Source organism: Myotis daubentonii, chromosome 19 (genome assembly GCF_963259705.1).
Source record: "Myotis daubentonii chromosome 19, mMyoDau2.1, whole genome shotgun sequence".
Lineage (NCBI taxonomy): Eukaryota > Metazoa > Chordata > Mammalia > Chiroptera > Vespertilionidae > Myotis > Myotis daubentonii.
The window spans coordinates 13,007,935-13,027,786 of NC_081858.1; the positions used below are offsets into that span (position 1 = coordinate 13,007,935).

Below are 19,852 nucleotides of genomic sequence, written 5' to 3' on the forward strand. Positions count from 1 at the left end.
GGCTCAGTGGATCTATGAATCAGGAGGTCACGGTTTGATTCCCGGTCAAGGCACATGCCCAAATTGTGGTCTCAATCCCCAGTACATCTGTGTCACCCAGCCTTCGGCCCAGGCCGGTCACAGAAAAGTCTGGTGCGTTTAACTTATCTTGTTAACAGCTTTACGGAGGTCTGACTGATTATGTTCACACCCGTGAAACCTGCACACAGTGGAGATAATGGGCTTGTCTGTCTCCCCCATGGTGGATGGAGACCCTGGGAACTCAGGCCCAGATGCAGGTGAGACGAATGTGGGAGCAGGAGGAGGAGGCTCGGAAGAGGGAGAGGGTGTGAGCAGCCCCGGGCCATAGGAGACATCACACGGGAGGCATAAGAATAGAAGTTTCTGTCAGGCCAGTGTGGCTCAGTGGTTGAGCACTGACCTATGAACCGGGAGGTCACAGTTCGATTCCCGGTCAGGGCACATGCCCAGTTTGTGAGCTTGATCCACAGTGGGGGGCTGAGGAGGCAGCAATCAATGATTCTCTCTCATAGTTAATGCTTTTATCTCTCTCTCCCTCTCCCGTCCTCTCTGAAATAGATTATATATATAAGTTCGGGCACTGGGTGAGGGGGGTCCCTCAGCCCAGCCTGCAACCCTCTCCAATCTGGGACCCTTCGAGGGATATCTGAATGCCCTATGGTGGGATCGGGGGTAATTGGGCCAGCAGGGGAGGACAGTTAGGGGTGACCAGGCCAGTCACCCCTAACTGCCCTCCCCTGCAGGCCGGGTCCCCCAAAACAGCCCTCCCCTGCAGGCTGGGTCCCTCACAATGGCCCTCCCCTGCAGGCCTGGTTGCCCCTAACTGCCCTCCCCTGCAGGCCGGGTCCCCCAAAATGGCCCTCCCCCGCTGGCCCAGTCACCCCCAACTGCCCTCCCCTGCCAGCCATCTTTGACCACACGGGGGCGGCTATCTTGTGTGTTTGAGTGATGGTCAATTTGCATACTGGTCGTGACTAATTAGCATATCTGGGATAATTAGCATATCCCTCTCTTATTATATAGGGTATATATATATATATATATATGAATAGATTATTTTTTTAATCTCAAAAGAGGGGTGAAGATGGCAGGTGTTTTTGAGGGGCCCAGAGGTAGAGGTGGTTCAATGTTTGAAAGAGCTTTGGATATTCTAGAAGCTGAAAGTCAGTCCCCAGGGGTCTGGAGGCAGCAGGCCACAGAGCCCGGGGTGGGGGCGGCTGTAGTCGGGGGCTCCCCTGGTGTGGGTGGGCATTACGGAGCCGCAGGACAAACAGCGGCTGTGGCGGACCAGCCGGGGCCTCGCACAGGCTGAGCGATTTCCAGGGTACTCGGTGCTGGGGGCGCTGAGAGCCTCTTCCTCCCCCCCTGCTCTCGAGGAATAATTGCGGGGTAAGTGGCTCAAGAGGGAATGGAGTGGCGCTTCTGAAGCAGTTTGGAGCAAACTGCCCCCCAGAGAGGCCGCGTCTGCCTCTGTCCTCTTCCCAGTCAAGCTTCCCGCGCTGGGAGCCGCTCACACTCCAGCAGCCCCATCGAGCTCCTCCCGGGAGGGAGCTGGGGGCCGGGCTCTGCAGGGAGCTCCTAACTAACACCCCAGACCTGGGCTGAAGGGTGGGAGCCACCAAGCAAACCCAGGGGTGGAGGTGGCGGCCCTGCCGGCCTGGGCTCCCCTGGCTCCTGTGTGATGATTCTGCGACTGGGCGGGGGGAAGAGGGAGGGGGGAGCTAGCATGGCCAGAGCCTGGACCGAGGCATCCACACGCCCAGAGGAGCCCAGAGCAGGTTTACCATCAGACCCTCAACTGGGAGGGAAGCTGTCCGGCTGGGCCAAGGGCTGGGGCACCAAGAGGCTGCCAGGGATGCTGGGATGGGGACTGCACAGAGCTGTGGTCCCATCTGGGCCATGAGCAGCGGGTCCCGTGTTCCAGGATGCTCAGGCACCGAGGAGGGAGGCCGGAGCCGTCTGGGGTGGGGTGGCATTCTCCGGCTCGTCACAGGGAGCTGTCATCCTCACGCTCATGTGCGACTGTCAATCAGCCATGTGGCGGTCACCACTGTTTCGCAGGCGGCCCAGGGGAGTGAGAAGAGGTGGACCTGGGAGGTGGGAGGCGGGCTGTGGGCCCCCAAGCTAGTCAGTGAACGTCTCTGGGCCTTGCACCTCCCTGTCTGTCGGATGGCTTGCTTTGGACTGAATGTCTGTGCCCCGGCCCCTCCGAATGCTGGCCCTCCAATGTGATGGTGTGAAGGGGCCAGGCCTTTGGGAGATGATTAGCATCAGGGTGGCGTCCCCACCAGGGATTAGCGTTCATATAAAAAGAGACCCCATGGGGGGGGTAGCGGGGAGGGATTAACTGGGGAATTTATATGCAGATCTGCATAGCCCGTGGACAGAGACAATAATGGCGAAGGCCTGGGAGGGGCGGGGAGGGGGTGGAGGGGGTCAATGGGAAAAAAACCACCACCACCAGAACAAAGAGGACATCTGTAATACTTTCAACAATAAAGATAAAGTTTAACAAAAAAGGCCTCAGAGAGCCCCTCCCCTCTCTGCCATGTAAGACACAGCAGGAAGGTGGCTGTCTGCCAGCCAAGAAGAGAGCCCTCCCCAGACACCCAGCCCGGCAGCACCTTGACCTTGGACTTCCCAGCCTCCAGAATGGTGACCAGTCAAGTCGCTTGTGCCAGCCCCCGAGTCTGGGGTATTTTGTTCCAGCAGCCGAGCTGACTAAACGCGAGAATAACATCTGGGATCAGTGAGATGACGGGTGTTATATGTCGTGAATACAGCGCTGGCAAGACCATCCATGCCGCGGGCATCCCACGGCACGCCGCGGTGTATCCGGCACCATGCTTGGCGGCCAGACACTTACCAGGAGCCCAGCGGGCAGACACGGTGCGCGGAGGCCACACCGCCACCCAGTGCACGGTGCGGAGGGCTGCGTGTGCGCCCGGCGTGGCCGGCCCCGCCCCCGACCCACCTGTATCATGTAGAGCTGGGCGATGCGGTACTCCTCCACGGTCATAGGCAGAGGAATCCGATACTCCTTTATGATCATCTTGGAGTCCACGCCTTCCCGGCGACGGGGAACTGCGTGTTGGGACTTCTAGGCGACGAGGTTCCTTAAAGAACCATGACAGGGCTCACCGAGGACCCCTGAGCGGGAGAGAAAGGACAGGTGAGTCGCCTTCTGCAAAGACTGATGGGAACAAGAACACGGAGGAAGGGCGGGGCCTGCACCTGAGGCTGGAGTTCTGGTCCCCGTTCTGCCGTGAGCCCACCACGTGACCTTGAACAAGTCCCCTGCCCCAGCCTCCAGTGTGGCTCAGTTGGTGGGGTGTCATTCTGTGCACCAGGAGGTGGCTGGTTTGATTCCTGGTCGGGGCATATGCCCGGGTTGCAGGCTTGATCCCCAGTAGGGGGCGTGCAGGAGGCAGCCAACTGATGTTTCTCTCTCTTCAAATCAATAAAAACAAAAAAACATAAGAAAGAAATCAAAGCCTTTGAGTCAGCCAGATCTTTCACCTCCTCCCAAGCTGTGGCTGTGAGCAAATTCCCTAATCTCTTGGATCTTTCATTTCACCTCCCATCCGGCACATAAACGCTCAGCCCAGTTCCGACCAGCACCCGGCTGGCAGTCAGGGTCTGAGCAGGGGCTGGAAGGCAGGCGTCCAGGCCTGTGTGTGGCCCAGCTTCCCGCCTGCACTGCAGACCCCAAACCCCATCAGGGAAACACAGCCGAGCACCCAGGGCACGCACGTCCGTCCGAAGGACACACGGCCCCTTGCCAGGCCCTGGTGGGCACGACGGGGCCCCCTTGCTTTCTTCCTGGTTGAGCCTGAAGCAAGGGGCCCCGGGCAGACTCCAACCCTCAGGAAAGAAGGCGGAGAGGCTGTGTGTCTGCCTGTCCCCCGAGCCCTCCTCGCCTGCCCGGCAGCTGAACCCTCAGACAATCTCATTACGCTCATTCCGGCAACCCGGGTGTGCGAGGCAGACACACATTTCATCGTCCCCGCTGGAGTGTGGGGGGGGGGGGCGAGGTGGGGGCTAGACAGAATGATCTTTCACTGCTCTGCACAGGGCAGCCTTGGGGGCCTGGCACAGGGAGAGGGGGAAAGAAAAAGGAAGTCTTGAGAGGCCTTGCTATGAGAGAAGCCAGGCAAGGACTCTGGGTGACCGGTGTGCACCACAGCCCTGGTCCCTTCCTAGGAGGACAGGGACAGACCCTTGACGGAGCCTCAATTACGGCACCTGGCCCAGGTCTCTAGGAAAGCCGTGGGCTCCCGAAGCCCTGTGCTCACGACCCTACGAAGGAACCCCGTTCACCAGTGTCTTTGAGAAAACAGCAGCCCAGACAAAGTCAGAGTGGAGGCCACTGGGCGTGGCCACCAGGGCCGTCCTACGGGGAGGGATCCACCCTGGGCAAGGTGTGTCTGGAGCCCAGGCCTGGATTTGGGGTGGGGGTCACTCTCCTGGACCTCAGGCAGCCAGCCTGTCCAGCCAGAGCCACAAAGGGAGGAGAGGGCACAGGCCTGCAGCTGACCGAGAAGGCGTGGTGCCATCCACGGAACCAAGGGCAGGAGCCCAAGATCATCAGGGACCCTCCGGCCCTCGTAGGGAAAAGGCAACGTCCGGCTCAGCTGGCGTGGCTCCGTGGCGAGGCGTGACCTATGAGCCAGGAGTCCACGGTTCCACTCCTGCTCCCCACAGGCCGGGGCTGCGGGCTCGATCCCCAGAGTGGGGTGTGCAGGAGGCAGCCCACCGATGATGCTCTCTCATCATTGATGTTTCTATCTCTTTCTCCCTCTCCCTTCTTCTCTGAAGTCAATAAAAAAATGTATTTAATAAAAAAAGTATCCGGGCAGCAGAAACAGCTTCTGGCTCAAAGGGGCGGGTGGCCAGGCTGGAGGGGCTGCGGAGAAGACCTGAGTGAGTTACCGGGTGTGGCTCGAAGGGGAGGGGGGGCGGCGCACGGAGCAGGCGGGAAGGGCGGACAAGTCTTTCCAGCGGAGGCCACAGCGAGACGCCCTACCTGGGAGGGAAGCACGAGAATCGGGGGCACAGAACCGAACCCGCGTTTCCACGCTCGGCGGGGGCCTGACGCCACAGACGGACTGCAGGAGGGAGGCCGTGCGGGGACCACGCGGACGGAACACGTCCAAACACAACTCGGCTGCGTTCTGCCCATTAGGCCTGGAGCAGCTCCCAGGCCGGCCAGCAGAGCCGGCCCTGGCTTGGCAGTACAGGGGGGCGGGGGGGGGGGGCTGCTGGCAGGGAAGCCGGGGCCACACGCAGCTCCTGGGGCCCTGGGGCATCTGGAACGCCCCTACTGCCTTTCTGTGGTCTCTCCTCGGTTTCCTCCACCCCCCGATTCCCAAACCTGCTGATCCCCAATCCGGGGCCAGAGTGGGTCATAGGAGAAGAACTTCATCTGCTCCCATCCATCTAGGAAGATGGGCTCCAGACGAACAGAGGGGCCCCCGCAGGTCCATGGGAGAGGAAAGGGGCCGTTTTTTGTAGCCCAGGGCCCAGCCGCCAGGCCGGGGGTGGGGCAGGAGAGTGTGTGTATGAAGTTACCCCATCGGCTGCCTCTCTGTCCCCTGAGGGTAAACGCAGAACCAGGCTTACCCCCAGAGGAAGTCTGAGCTGGAAGGAGCGGGGGATCCCTGCCCTCAGAGTAGCTTCACCTTTATCTTCTTTAAAAACGTCCATTGTTTAATGATTTCAGAGATGAAGGTAGAGGGAGAGAGAGAGAGAGAGAAACATCAGTGATGAGAAAGAATCATTGATCAGCTGCCTCCTGCAGGCCACCCACTGGGGATCGAGCCTGCAACCCGGGCATGTGCCCTGACCTGGAATCAAACCGTGACCTCCTGGTTCGTAGAGCGACGCTCAACCACTGACCCACGCCGGCCGGGCTCACCTTTCTCTTTAAGGCAGTGGACTTCCACCTGGCGGCTGGGCCCTGAGGACCCCCACTTCAGCCCAAACATCCGTTTATAAAGGAGGAGATGACGCCTGGATTTCGCAGGTGTGACGAGCCGGAGGGCTTAGCGCACCCCCCACCCCCGCTGGGAACACCCCAACCCAAACAGCACCAGGGAGGGGGGGGCTTTTATCGCTAAGGTGCAGAGAGCAAAGCATCCTGCCCCAGGGCAAAGGACCCCCAAGCCCATCTCCAGGCAGACGCGCCACCGAGCAGCCAACGTGCTGACGGCAAACTGCTCCCTTAGCTGCTCCTCGAGCAGAGACACCGCCAAGAACAGCGCACCCCCCCTGCCGCGTCCCGGGAACAACCCCCGGCTCCCTGACAGCATCTGTGACTCAAACTGTTCGCACAGCCAGACGAGCCCCCCCGCCCTCCCCACCGAGAGTGTGTGCAGGGGCACAAGCCCAGACAGACAGACAGAGAGACAGAGGCTGTGCCCTGTTACCCACGGCGGCGCGGGCCCTGATGAGATAGGGACGTGGGCGGTGGCCCAGGCGACCTTGGAGTGGCCGCTCGCGAATTACCGTTGATCGCACTCGGAGAGGCAGTGCTGGGAAGCAGCGGGGCCCGGCGGGAAGAGAAAGCCGGAGGGGCTGAGTCACTTGACAAAGCCACACGGAGTCACGGGCAGAAGGCATGACAGTCTGCGTTTTCTGGCCTGCGATCCGGGCCTGGTCTTCTGCGCCCTGGGGTGAGCGGGTGCAGGTGCCTCAGGCCACCCACATTAGGGCCAAATGCTCTACTCAGAAGGCAGCCAGCAGGCCACGCTGCATCCCGGGCCAAAAGGCCGGGCCAGGGTCCCCAGGGGCGTGTCTGCACAGCTCTGCCCGGGTCTTGCTCAACCTCAGTGAGCGAGCAAGCAAGCGATCGGCGTGGCCAGGCCTCCCAGGGTGGCCGGAGAACACCGCCTGCCTGGAAAGTTTCCCAGGGAACTGGCCCTTCTTTTCAGAATTATTAGCTTCCCTTCAGTGCCCCATAAAAACCCTCCCGCTGATGATGGATGCCAGCCTCGTCCAGGGCGGGAGGGCGGGAGGGAGGGAAAAAAGCACAGAGGAAAAACAAACACTGGTCAGGCTTGGAAAGCTCCGTGGGCATCATGTGGGAGGAGAAGGCACCCGAGGGAGCGGGGCTGCCTGTCCAGCTGCACAGACTGGGCACTGCCCGGATGTTCTCATGGACAACACTAGGACTGGCACTCCCGGGAGCTGGGCAGTGCGGGCAGAGGGCTTCGGGACAACGTTTTCAATAGTCTCAAGGCCCGCCCCTCCGGGTCACCTTATCCTAGCATGAGGACCCCTCCCTTCTCAGGAACTGCCCATCGGCAACTCGTGGGCAGGAGGACCTGACCAAGGCCGGACAGGAGTCACGGGGAAGGGCTGGGCATCTCCCGGGGGGTTCTGGGGGCGGGGCAGGAATCTAGCGCTCAGCCTGGGGACCCCAGAGAATCAGGCATCTCTCGTGAGCTGAAGCTCAGTGATGTCTCCAGCACTCTCTCCCCTTCTCAGAACCACTCTCCATTCCTGCCTCTTGATTGATTGGAGAAAGAGAGAGAGATCAATTTGTTGTTCCACGTATTCATGCATTCATTGGTTGCTTCTTGTATGTGTCTTGACTGGGGATCGAACCCATCACCTTAGTGTATGGGGATGACACTCTAACCAATTGAGCTACCCGGCCAGGGCCCTGCCTGTCTGTCGCCAGGTCCGGAACTCCCAGCGATGATCTCTCCACACTCGGCCTCTGGCTCATCTGTCTCTTCCCTTTCTGGAAATCTCCTTAGACGAATGCTCGGTGCGCTCCTCGGTGCGTCCCATCCTGTCTGCCACTGCCCGCCCCCCACACCCCCCACACCCCATCTCCCAGCCAGGGCTGTGTTCCAGGCGGCCTCTTTTCTGGCTTCCAGTTACTGTCCTCTCTCCAGCTCTGACTATTCTGTGAACATTGTGGCTGTTTTTCAAATTTGCTTCATCGCTTTTCCTGCCTTTCTTTGTCCCCTGCACGTATGTGCAGCCTTGCCTTTCTTTGTCCCCATGCAGCGAGCATGGCTGTGGGATCCACGGCGCCGACACGCTGCCGCACCTGAAGGCCAGCGGGCTGGGCCGCCTCTGCCCTCGCGTGCGGCAGGCCCCGCGGGCTCGGGCTGCTGATCTGCGCCTCCGTCCGGTGAGTTATTTTTGACTCCGGACTGCTCGTGTTCTGCGGAGGTTATTTGCAGAAATCCTGGGAGACGCAGCTCAGGGTCTGCTGTTCCTGGGAAGATCTCTCTTTGCTTCCCCGCGAGCCTGGTTCCCACCCCTCTGAGACCCCTCGGGTCCCAGCTCGCGGTCCTCTGGCCACCTTTCTCTGGCCTGTTCTTCCTCCCAGTCGGGGGGCGTGCACTTGCACTTGCTGCCCGGGGCTGCCCTCACCAAGCCCCACCCCCGGGTGGCTTTACGCAACACACACACGGATCCTCTCGAAGTTCTGGGAGCCGGGAGCCCCAGTGCGGTGCCTTGGTGAGGTTGGTGCCTTGTGCCATGGCTCTGAGGGGGGCAAGGGGTGGGCGGAGGCAAGTCCTGGTGGCATTTGGATCTGCAGCTCCGGCCGCTGCTGAGCCTGCTGCCCCGTCCCTCCTCCCACGGTGATACGAGCTCCCGGGCGGGACCCTTCTCCTGGGAGCACAGACAGGGCTTCTGTCACTCACAACCCGGGACGCCCTGACTACTTGTAGGACGGCGTCCCTTCCTTCGACCTCGCGTGTCATTCCCTAGCGTTTTTCTCCTCAAGGGCACAAAGGTCAATGTCACTCGACCCCAAGATCACACGGTGCTGGAAGGTTCCAAATCCAGGAGGTGATGTTCCTTTCGCTCGCCGTCCTGACACCTCACCCTCTACCTTCTGAGACCACGGCGCCGTGGGGAGGCGATCCGTTCGGGGAAGGACGCAGCTGTGGAGGGCGGACGCGGGTGGCACGAAGCCCAGTGTCCTGGACACACGCCACCCACTCCCACGCGGAGACTTTACCGCGACACACGGGCACTTTCTGCGAACCCGGGGGCTGCCCGGGCTTCTCGCCAACCTGAGCCCGCCTGCCGGGGCCGGCCAGAGTCTGCCGACCTCGAAGGCTTCTCCCGGCAGGAGGCGGGGACGCGCCGGCGGGCCCACCTGCCTGCACAGCGCCAGGCGGGCGGGGTGCTAAACAGACACAATCCCTGGGACGAAAATAAAAGCCGGCTCGGTGACATCTTGCCGCAGCTTCGCGGGAACAGCAGGCTCCTGTGTACACACTGTCCCGCGCCCCGCGCCTGTTTGCAAATCCGTCGCACACACCAGCCGACGCTGCTCCGAGGGGAGCTCAGGCCACGGGGTCCTCTGATCACCTTCAAAACCGGACCCGTGCCCTCCAGCAGGCCCCAGGGGGGACTCCCCCCGCTTCTTGCCAGACTCCCAAGCCCCCCATCTTGCTGCCCTCCCCCACAGAAACACTCAGGCGGGGGGGAGGGGATGGTGCCGGGGGCTCCCCAGTTGCCTTGTCTACAAGTGTCCCCAATATACTAGTGACATGATGGGGGGTTTTTTGTTGGTTTAAAAATATATATAATTGTCTAGGGCGGGGGGATAAAATGGATACATATGTAATACCCTTTGTAATACTTTAAGCAATAAAAAAAAAATAATAAAAATTAAAAAAAAAAAATATATATATATATATATATATAATTGATTTTAGAGAGGAAGGGAGAGGGAGAGAGAGAGAAACATCAACGATGAGAGAGAATCATTGATCAGCTGCCTCCTGCACGCCCCACACTGGGGATCGAGCCCGCAACCCGGGCATGTGCTCCGACCAGGAATCTAAGTAGTGGCCTCCCAGTTCATAGGTCGATGCTCAACCACTGAGCCACGCTGGCCGGGCAATAGCACAATGGTTTTAAGACAGACATGCACACATCTGTAATATGTCAGTGTAAACTATGCGAAAGCAAAACGGAAAGAAGTGGAGAGGAGGTCGAGAGCGACACCGTTTAACTACAGGGTCACACCCCACCAGCCGCCGTCGCAGCCCCCGCCGCTCTGGGGCTCTTTCCAGAGATGTGAACCTCTCCCCACCGGTGCTCCCCGGTCCACCTGGCTCCTGGGACACTCCTGCTCCCCAGCCCCGTCCAGCTTCCTGTGTCAGCTCTGAGGGTCCCAGGGCTGAGTCCCCGATCCCGGCCCTGAGGTCGGGGCGGTGGTGGAGGGTCAGTGGGAAAAGCATCAGGCTGAGCTGGGCCACTTGCCTGTCTCCTAACTCTGGCCTCCGCTGGCCGACCGGGAGGGAGGGCTGACACCTGGACTTGGCGGGAGCTCTCAGGCAGCGCCGGGCCCACGTGGAGGCGCGGGGGCTGAGAGCGCACGCTCACGTTGCCTGGGAGACAAACTCCTCTTCTATTTAGGGCTGTCCCCCAGAGCTCCGTGCCAGCTTCTCCCCCTCCTCCCGCCCAAAGGCTTCACCTGAGCAGACAGACGTGGGGACGGTGCCCCCCCCCCCCCGCCAGCCACCACCCCAGAGGGTGCCTTGGCGGGCCTGGGTCAGATCTAATTGCACTGCCCTGCCTCCTCTTCCAGGAAGCCCCCCTGGGTTGACAGAGAAAGGCTCACAGTCTTTCTGCTCTCTCCAGCCTTGTGTGATGGACACTGCCCTCCCCGCCGTAGGCCTAGGCCTGGGGATCTGGGTCTCTACACATTCAGCCCAATTAGGGGGTCCCCTGCACTTGGCACTTCCCCAGGATTTCATTAAGAATGAGGCCCACGAGGCCCGGCCGGGGTGGCTCAGCGGTTGAGCGTCGAGCTATGAACCAGGAGGTCACGGTTCGATTCCCGGTTGGGCCACATGCCTGGGTTGCGGGCTTGATCGCCAGTAGGGGATGTGCAGGAGGCAGCCGATCAATACCGATCGATGATTCTCTCTCATCGTTGATGTTTCTATCTCTCCCTTCCTCTCTGAGATCAATAAAAGTATATACTAGAGAAAAAGAAGAAAGAAGGAGGCCAATGACCAGAGAGGGGAACCTGCCCTACAGTTTCCCTGTCCCCTGAGCTCCGGCTCTTGGCCTTGCTGGGGACCGGGCTGGTGTGCACTGCAGTCACTGCTCGCCTGGGGCGAGTCGAGCGCTCTCAGCACCGGCTGCTGGGCACAGACGAGGTCGGGGATGACACAGGCGCTCATGCAGAAGGGACTAAGTGAGAGGCAGGAGCCACCGCGGGAGGTGGGCCCCCGGGAGGCCCTGCAACATGAGGGCTCCTGCTTCCCTCCTCCCTGCCAGGCCGCCCTCCCTGCGCACCTGGTGCCACCTGCTTGCTCCCGCCCAATTCCAGCGTGCTGCTGCGGCTGCAGGCCCAGGAGACGGGTCGCCGTGCCCCCAGGGCCCCCTGGAGAGGCAGCAGGATGCAAGGGCAGGTTTGGGCCCCAGCACTTGCCCTGCTCACCTCTCTGTCCTTAGAAAGGAAACGTAAAACCCCGAGCCTCCGTGTGCTCATCTGGACAGGGGGGATGTGGATACATCCAAGGAGGGGGTCAGGCATGAGTGTGCAGAGCACCCCACGCCGTGCCTGGCAGCGGAGATGTGTTCCAGCGCCTACGGGGATATTAAAAATAGCCAACCGCTGGGTGCTGCCAGGGGCTGGGGGCTGGAGGCGCTGTGGGTGGCATCGCCCCTTCAGCTCCGGGAGCCTCTGGGGAGGGCCGCTGTGGCGGGGCAGGTGCTATTTGTACAAAGCAGAGGCCTTCCCCCGGGGCCAGAGGCGTTTAAGAATTCAGAACTCTCCCCACACGTCCGTTCGATGGTAACAGCGCGTTTTCCAGCAGCATCCAGTGGCCAAATTGGACGTTTCTGCGGTGAAATGTGTGAACGGAGGACACAGAAAGGCTATAGATAGCCTCCCCGCTATAAATAGCCTCACCTCGGTTCAGATGCGATTTGGCTGCCAAATGAGTTATGAAAAAGCGTTTGGTTTTCGGAGCTTGCCGGGTGTTGGAAGCGAGGACCGGGGGCCGGCCGTGGCTCGGCACGTCAGCGGTTTTCACCGCGGACCGGGAAACAGCCGTGCGTCGCCCCGGCTCACCCCACAGCCGACGCCGCGGCAGCCCAGCTCTGGGGACGGAGCCCAGCCCTGTGCAGCCCCGGGCCACGGACACCTGCGCAGGTCGACCCCACCCTCACGCCTGCCCAGGCTGCCCCAGACGAGGAGGACCGGACAGGAGTGAGGGCCCTAGAGGGGCAAGGAGGGTGCCAGGCAGGTAGGGACAGCGGCCGGCACTGCCCTTAGGAGCTGGGGCCTCGGGTGCGAGGCCTGACCGCCTCACACAGCTTCGACCCTTCCCCGCGTCTGAATAACCGTTACTGAGGAGCGTGAGGTCCCTCGCCCCAGGCCCGGAGTGTGGGAAACGCTGACGTCTGAGACGTCGTTTCAATGCACAATATAAAATGGGGGGGGGGGGTGCGGGTGGAAAGGGGCAGCCCCTTCCATCCCAGAAATGCCCTCCTGCCCCCAGGACTCCCTCCTGAGGCGGGACCTTCCTGGGTCCTGAGCCCGGTCCCCTGTGAGAACGCAGACAGGACGTGGACAGAACCTCCCGCCGCTCTGGCCGCCACCAGCAGCTCCCACGAGAACGGGCTCGGGGTCTGGAGGGAAGAGCCGAGAGCAGAGCGGAGATGGGCTCGCCCTGGAGGAGGCGGCAGGACGTCGAAGGAGGACGCAAGCCTTGAAGCAGGAACGGGTTCCACCCTCCCCTCGGTCTGGGCGAGTTAAGCTCTCAGAGCCTCAGTTCTGTGTGTATAAAAGTAGGTCCCGTCCGGCTGTCGAGGCTCCGGGTTTGAGCGTCGACCTATGAACCAGGAGGTCATGGTTCCATTCCCGGTCAGGGCACAGGCCCCGGTCGTGGGCTCGAACCCCAGCGTGGGGCGTGCAGGAGGCAGCCGATCAACACTGATTGATGATTCTCTCTCATCATCGATGTTTCTCTCTCTCTCTCCCTGTCCCTCCCTCTCTGAAAAAAGTTTTAAAAAGTATTTTTTAAAAGTAGGTCCCATGCCACATCGGTGTGCACCCCACAGGGCATCCGGGGGATAAACGAAGAGGCAGTGAGTGTGTCACGTGTCCACAAACACGACCCAAGAAATGGCAGCGCTGCCGTCACCATCGTGACGATGACGATGGGGATGGTGGCACAGCCCCGCCCACGGGCGTCCCTTTGAGCTGCATCCTCACACTCAAACCAGCCAGGGTTCGGAGGAGTAACCCGGCCGTCCTGTCACCAACCCTCCCACAATCACACAAGGCGGGTCGGTGGACGCGCTGTCCCCATCTCCCATTGGAAAAGGGAAGCCAAGAGAACAACAGGGCCTTGGTCAAGGTCATTGGGGCCTTGGTCAAGGTCGTCTGGTAAGTCAGTCACGGGGAGGGCCCGAGAACCCTTGATTCTGGGGCCAGGGCTACGCCAACCCCATCCCAGCTGGCACCCCGAAGCCGGCAGCCCCAGGCACCCTCTTGGCACTCTCCGGGGTGTCAGGTGGGCCAGGCTGGAGCAGCTCGGGCAGAAGAACTCGAGGGGAGGGCACGGGGAGGGGGTGGCTGGGTGCGGGGAACTGAGTCATGCTGGAGGCCCCAGCCCACCGCACACAGCCTGGCTCTCCTCTCTCTGGCGGCGAGCCTGGGGCTATTTTGGGAGGCGCTGCACACAGCCTGCCACTTCCCTGCCGGGCTGACGGTCAAAAACAAAACCAGCCCAGCAACAGCCCCAAGCAGGCGAGCAGGCGAGCAGGCGCTGAGCAGCAGGCCGGGGGCAGCCGGGGGCGGCAGGGGCAAGCGCAATCCCCCACCTGCACAAAACACAGAGAGGCCGTGAAACAAACAAAACCAGCGGAGGCCGCGAGGCGCCCTGGGAAAGACCCGCTTTAGAGCCAGACAGACCTACGTTCGAGTTCACGCTTTTCTGGAGCGAGTCGCCGACCCGCTCCGGGCCTCGGTTTGCCTGTGGGTAGGGAGGGCACGACCCGTCCCCCAGGCTGCGGAGGGGTTCCGTGAGACAACCCCGAGGCCCTGGGCTCCCGTACGAAGGGGGAGGCCTGTCCCCGGCCTCGCAGCCACCTCTGCTGGGCAGCCCCCGCCAGCTCCCGTCCTGGGGGTGCCCCGTGGGGACACAGGGCCCTGGAGGGTCAGAGACTCGCCCGAGGTGCCCAGCAGGTCACGCAGGGCCGGGCTCCAGCCTGGTGTCGGTGTGACTGTGCGGAGACCGAGGTTAGCGTCACACGGAGGTGCGTTCAGGGACACACAGAGACAAAGGCCCGGGCAGGAGCCGAGTGTCGAGGTGACAGCTCTACCACGTGCCCCGGGTGAGTGCAGAGCAGGGGTGGGGTGCCCGGCCCCCTGGGAGGGTTCCTGGGCGAGGTGGGCAGGATGCCCAGCTATAAGACAGGCGAGGGGAGGAGACCCAGCTTCAGAATCCGACAGGGCAGAGGGGCAGAGAAAGGGGTCGGGTTTGCTGACCTGCACCCTCAGGAGCCAGCCGGAGGGGGGAGCTGGCGTCTGGGGCTGGCCTGGCCCTATCCCCTAGCCTGCCCTGGGAGGAGGGTCCCCGAGCTCCTCGACGGCTGTCCGATGGGACCGTCCAGCCCTGAGACAACCAGAGGCTCAGAGCTCTCGGGCAATGCTTCCTGCAACACCGACCCTGCAAGGACTGCTGGACTACCTCCCAGGACGGGAGGCTCACTACCTACAAGGTCCTGCTAGAACAGCGGTTCTTAACCTGTGGGTCGCGAGCCCTTTGGGGGTCGAACGACCCTTTCACAGGGGTCGCCTAAGACCATCGGAAAACACATCTATAATTACATATTGTTTTTGTGATTCATCACTATGCTTTCATTATGTTCAATTTGTAACAATGAAAATACATCCTGCATATCAGATATTTACATGACGACTCATAACAGTAGCAAAATTACAGTTACGAAGTAGCAACAAAAATAATGTTAAGGTTGGGGGTCACCACAACATGAGGAACTGTATTAAAGGGTCGTGGCATTAGGAAGGCTGAGAACCACTGTGCTAGAAAGTCCTCCTATGAATGGTCTGCCTCCCAGGGCTCAACCTGGGGTCTTGGTTGGCTCTTCTCCGGGTCCCCTTAAGGTGGGAGTCCCAGTGACACCCTCCTCCAGGGTGGCTGCCCCGGCACCCGCCACCTCCTCTGCTCTGGGCGCTCGCAGCCTATTAACAGAGGCGAAGCTGCCCTCGCTGACGACAGAGCCTGAGGTTGTACCAGCCCCAGGTCTGTCTCCTGGGACCCGCTGCCAGCCCGCTGCACCCCGGGCTGCGAGGCAGACCTGCCCTTCCTTCACCTGGGGGCCTTCTGAGTGCCGGGTGTAGAAGGTGGAAGAGCGTCCCCCCAAATTCCCTCCACCTGGAACCTCAGAATGTGACCTTCATTGAAACAGGGTCTGTGCAGGTGTAATTAGCTCAGGCTCTAGAGGCGATCATCCTGGATTTAGGATGGAGCAAGCCCAGTGACGGCGTCCTTAGAAGAGGAGCCACACAGAGAGACACGCAGAGGGATGGCCACGTGGAGACCGAGGCAGAGATTGGAGTGCCGCAGCCCCGAGAAACCAGGACGTCGGGAGGCAGGACATACCCCGAGCTGACCACCTGGGCCTTACCCAGTGTCCCCTGCAGGGGCGCCTACGGGAGAACAGCCCGCTGGCCGGGAGGGGGACGCCGGCACCCGGGGAGGACGGAGCAAGCCTGTCACCGGGCCGCAGCCCAGTTAGCTCAGGGAAGTCCGCTACGAGGACACTCGAGGGGAAGTGGCCACTGGGCGTGGAGCCGCCCGGCCTCCCTGCCCCCTCCACGCCCTCCCCACGCCCGGGCGGCCAGCCCAGCCCTGCAGATCCTCGGGGCCCAGCACAGGCAAGCGGCTGGAAGCACTCCCTGGGTGAGGTCCGGTTTAACCCAGGGACTTCGGGTCTCCCTGATGAGAAATGTTTGGCCCCACCCCGACCTCTGCCTCAGCATCCTCTGCCCCCCGCCCCCCTCCACTTCGGAGAACCTTTCCCTGGGGAAGGAGAGCTGACCAAGGCACCTGGAAACGGCAGGGCTCCCGGGTCCCTGCAGCTCAGACAGCTCAGATCGACACACCCTGGCGCTCCCCGGCCCTGCTCCCCGGCCCTGCTCCCCGGCCCGGCTGTACCAAGGACAAGGCTAGGGGTCGGGGGACGGTGACGCTGCTGCGCCAGGATCTCAGAGGCACAGAAATGAGCTGCTTCAATCGTCCAGTGAGCTTATTCTCAGGCAGGCTCCTGGCCCTGCCGCCCCGGCCTCCGGAAGAGAGGAGGCCCAGGTCCCCGTGCTTCACACGTGCTCCCCTCCCCCAGGCGCTGGGAAGCCCCCCAGAGAGGAAGAACAATGGCCTGGATCAACCTCTCCCTGCAGGTGGAGGACCAGGACGGCTTGCTGAGGTCACACGGTGGCCAAGACTGGAATCTCCATCTCCTGCCCTGCTGGTGGGGGCGCCTGAAGTCAGGTGACTGAGACCCCTTCGCTCCAAGAGCCCTGCTCCCAGGTACACCTTCTCCCTTGGGCGTCCTGTGCCCGATGGCTCCCCAGGGCCGGCCCGAGAGGTTGCTCCGTAAAGACAGGCTCCTGGCCAATATTTGTTTTAAATGATGGACGTCCACACTCCGGCCCAGAGCAGCCGTCTGACCTTGGACAGTTCACTCAAGTTCTCTGCGTGGAAAGATCCCGGGCCTCTCGCTGACATTTCACGGGGCCACAGGGAGACGCGGCCAAGCAGCCGGACCCCCAGGCATGAGCTCTGAGCCAAGTGCTAACACGACCCCACGTTTGCACTGTGGGCTGGCAGTGAGCCGAGGGTCCAGGGCAGGACCCAGCCGGGAGACGATCCGTGGACTGGACGGGGCCAGGGAGGCCCCTTGGTGAGGCAGGCGGGTCCCAAAGGCTCCGCCCGCCTCCTCCCCTGCACAGGGCACGGCTGGGGGTGGGGGGAGGGTAATAAATCCTGCCCCAGTGCCAAACTGACACCCCAGAGGCGCACTGGGAGCGTCTGGGCCGTCTCTGTCCGTCTCACGCCCTCAGGGGCACACCGGCCCCGGTGGGAGAGCAGAGGAGGAAGCCGGCTGGTTGTGGGGGACGCGGACGCCCCTAAAGGCCGACATGCCCCTTCATGTGTCGGCCCAACCCGGACGGACTGTGGGGCGAGAGCCAGCCCCGGGAATGCCGAGGCCGTGCCAACGCTGCAGGGCGGGACGCCACCAGTGCCAGTGCCAGCAGGGCCCCTCCACAGCAGTAAATGGGGGGCAGGGGGCAGGGAGACCCACACATAAGTCCTGGCCCCTGCTCTCTTTCTGGGTCCAGGGGAGGCCCCTCCTTGGCCCCTTGGCCACACCCCGCTCTGACAGCGAGACACGCCCTGAGCCTCACTTTCCCCACCAGCACCCCTGCCGCGTGCCCTTGACGGCTGGCAGAGCCACAGGCAGCTTAGTGACCCAGCCTCCTGACAGGAGGTCCCGCTGGCCCGACACGGCACCGGCTCCCCAGCATCTGGGGATGAGGAGCCGCAGCCGGCCTGGCCCTGAGGCTGGAACAGAAGGGTACGAGGTGGCCACTCAAAACCAGTCCTTTGTTTAAAGTCCTACACCGACAAGAACCGTGTGAAGCGACCGCCCTGGCATCTTGCTCTTTCTGGGGTCAGGCAAGGGACCCAGGCTCACGACTGTCAGCCAGCACCCCGAGCGGGAGGACGGCCCCCATTCCACGCCAGGAAACGCGGGCTCCTGGATTAAGCAACTTCTGCAGGTCCCGTGGCTGGAACTCAAACCCGGGTCCTGGGCTGACAACGTCTGCTTTTCCTGCCACCCTAGAGGCCCCCCCTAACCTTCCTCACCCCCCACCCCCGCCTTCCGTCTCCCATCCCAGGAGCCCAGAGTCCTGGAGAAGGACCCAGCCAACCATCCAGGGCCCAGCAGGCCCGGCGGGTCACCCGGCCAGGCTCTCGCATGGAGCTCTGGTCCCCGTCCTCGCAGCCTGACAGCCGCTCGCCCTCGCAGGCTGTGCTCACGCTGTGCCCACGCCTGGAAAGCTGTGAAGTGCTTCGCCAGGCGCCAGGGGAGGTGAGGGCGCCAGGCGAACAAATGTGCTGCACGCACCGTCCCCTCTGTCCCCGGGGGCACCCTCCTTAACCCTGTGGTGCAAACCAGGAGCCTGAGGTTCGGAGAGGCCCGGGAATTCTCCGAGGGCTCACGCCACGGCTGACGGCAGAGGGGGGCGAGGACAAGGTCCCACGGGCTTTCGCCCTCTGCCCTCCCAAGCGGGTGGGTGCCCTGAGGGTGTGAGACGCCTTCTGTCCTCCCTGCCGCCCCCTGAGCGGCTTCAGGGAGCCACGGGACCTGGTGAGGAACGTGCCTCTCACCGTGGCAACCAGGTGAGGACCCTGAGGCAGAGTGGGCAGCGGCTGCAAGGTCGGCTGTTCGGTCCGCTCCTGCCCACCAAGCTCGGCTCTGCCTGGGGAGGTCGCACGGCGCGGGGCCGGCTGGGGCCAGCCCTCCCTCCAACGACCGCTCAGGGACCGGGCTGGCCACGCAGCGAAGGGCTCTCGGGCCCGGCCACAGAGGCTCCGTGGTTGAGTGTCGACCTATGAACCCGGTCAGGGCACAGGCCCGGGCTGCAGGCTCAGTGCCCAGTGGGGGCCGTGCAGGACGCAGCGGATCCTCCCTGAAATCAATCCCTTCCTCCCTGAAATCAATACAAAGATATTTAGCCCTGGCCGGTTTGGCTCAGTGGATAGAGCGTCGGCCTGCGAACTGAAAGGTCCCAGGTTCGATTCCGGTCAAGGGCACAGGCCTGGGTTGTGGGTTCGATCCCCAATGGGGGACTTGCAGGAGGCAGCCGATCCATGATTCTCTCTCATCGTGGATGTTTCTATCTCTCCCTCTCCCTTCCTTTCTAAAATCAATAAAAATATTTTTTTTAAAAAAAAACAACATATTTATAAAAAGAAAGAAAGAAAATGATTTTGCCCAACCATAGGCCACGGTGAGTGTCTGAGCCGGTGGAAAGGGGGCTGGCCTAAGCTGTGACGCCGGTAGGTGTGGTGTAGCAAGTGCACTTCCTCTTACGATACCGAGCTTAGGAAGGGTTTATGGGGACGTAACCCGCCGTCATTCAGGAGCCTCTGTGCTACCGACATGAATACAGTCTTTCCTGAGCCGTCAGAGAGACGGGTACCGGATGCTAAGTACACGCGTGACGACAGTCCTATCGCGCGTCCCGGCCCCCCGCCCCGTGCCAATCATGGGGTTCACTGCCAAGCGCCCTCACACCTGCTTCCTTCACGCTGAGGTGTGAAGCAGGCGGTGCTATCGGCAGGTTACAGACGAGGAAACTGAGGCACGGCCTACTACGGTACCTCCCGCTGCTCCCAGCCCACCCCAAGTCCTCAGCACAGAACAGACAGCCCGCTCTGCAGGCTACCTGATGACAGGACGATGTCGTAACCGATTTTAAAACCAAGTGAGCCAGGCTGCCCCCACCCCCAGCAGAAAGAGAGGACCGGGACCCAGGCAATCGAGACTCTACAGAGCAGCGCTGACTCACACACTCCGGGGGGCAGCGGGAACAGTGGGCTGGGGGAGGTGCCACAAGGGGCTCCCCACTCCGGCCCCGGGCTGCCCCCTTGTCTCGGGCCTCTTTCCTTTTCTCTCCTCAGATAACTGGATGGATAGACTCCTTCCGGGACCCAGTGCAGAGCAGGCTGCATGTCTGATAGATAGTGAATGAATGAATGAATGAATGAATGAGTGAGTGAATGAGTCAGCGATC

At 61.8% G+C, this 19,852-nt stretch overlaps 1 protein-coding gene across 11 annotated transcripts in view; it reads right to left on the minus strand.

The window, feature by feature from the left end:
• Nucleotides 1–19,852, minus strand: part of PITPNM2 (phosphatidylinositol transfer protein membrane associated 2) — a 99,956-nt gene that overhangs the window by 29,954 nt on the left and 50,150 nt on the right. For 10 of the 11 annotated variants that reach the window (XM_059676372.1, XM_059676377.1, XM_059676370.1 and 7 more), the window contains one exon: nt 2,996–3,171. In XM_059676372.1, the coding sequence (XP_059532355.1) occupies nt 2,996–3,073 (78 nt within the window). In that variant the 5' untranslated portion in view covers nt 3,074–3,171. Of the gene's footprint in view, nt 1–2,995; nt 3,172–19,852 lie in introns of those variants that run through there. The other variant, XM_059676379.1, reaches the window with a different exon arrangement.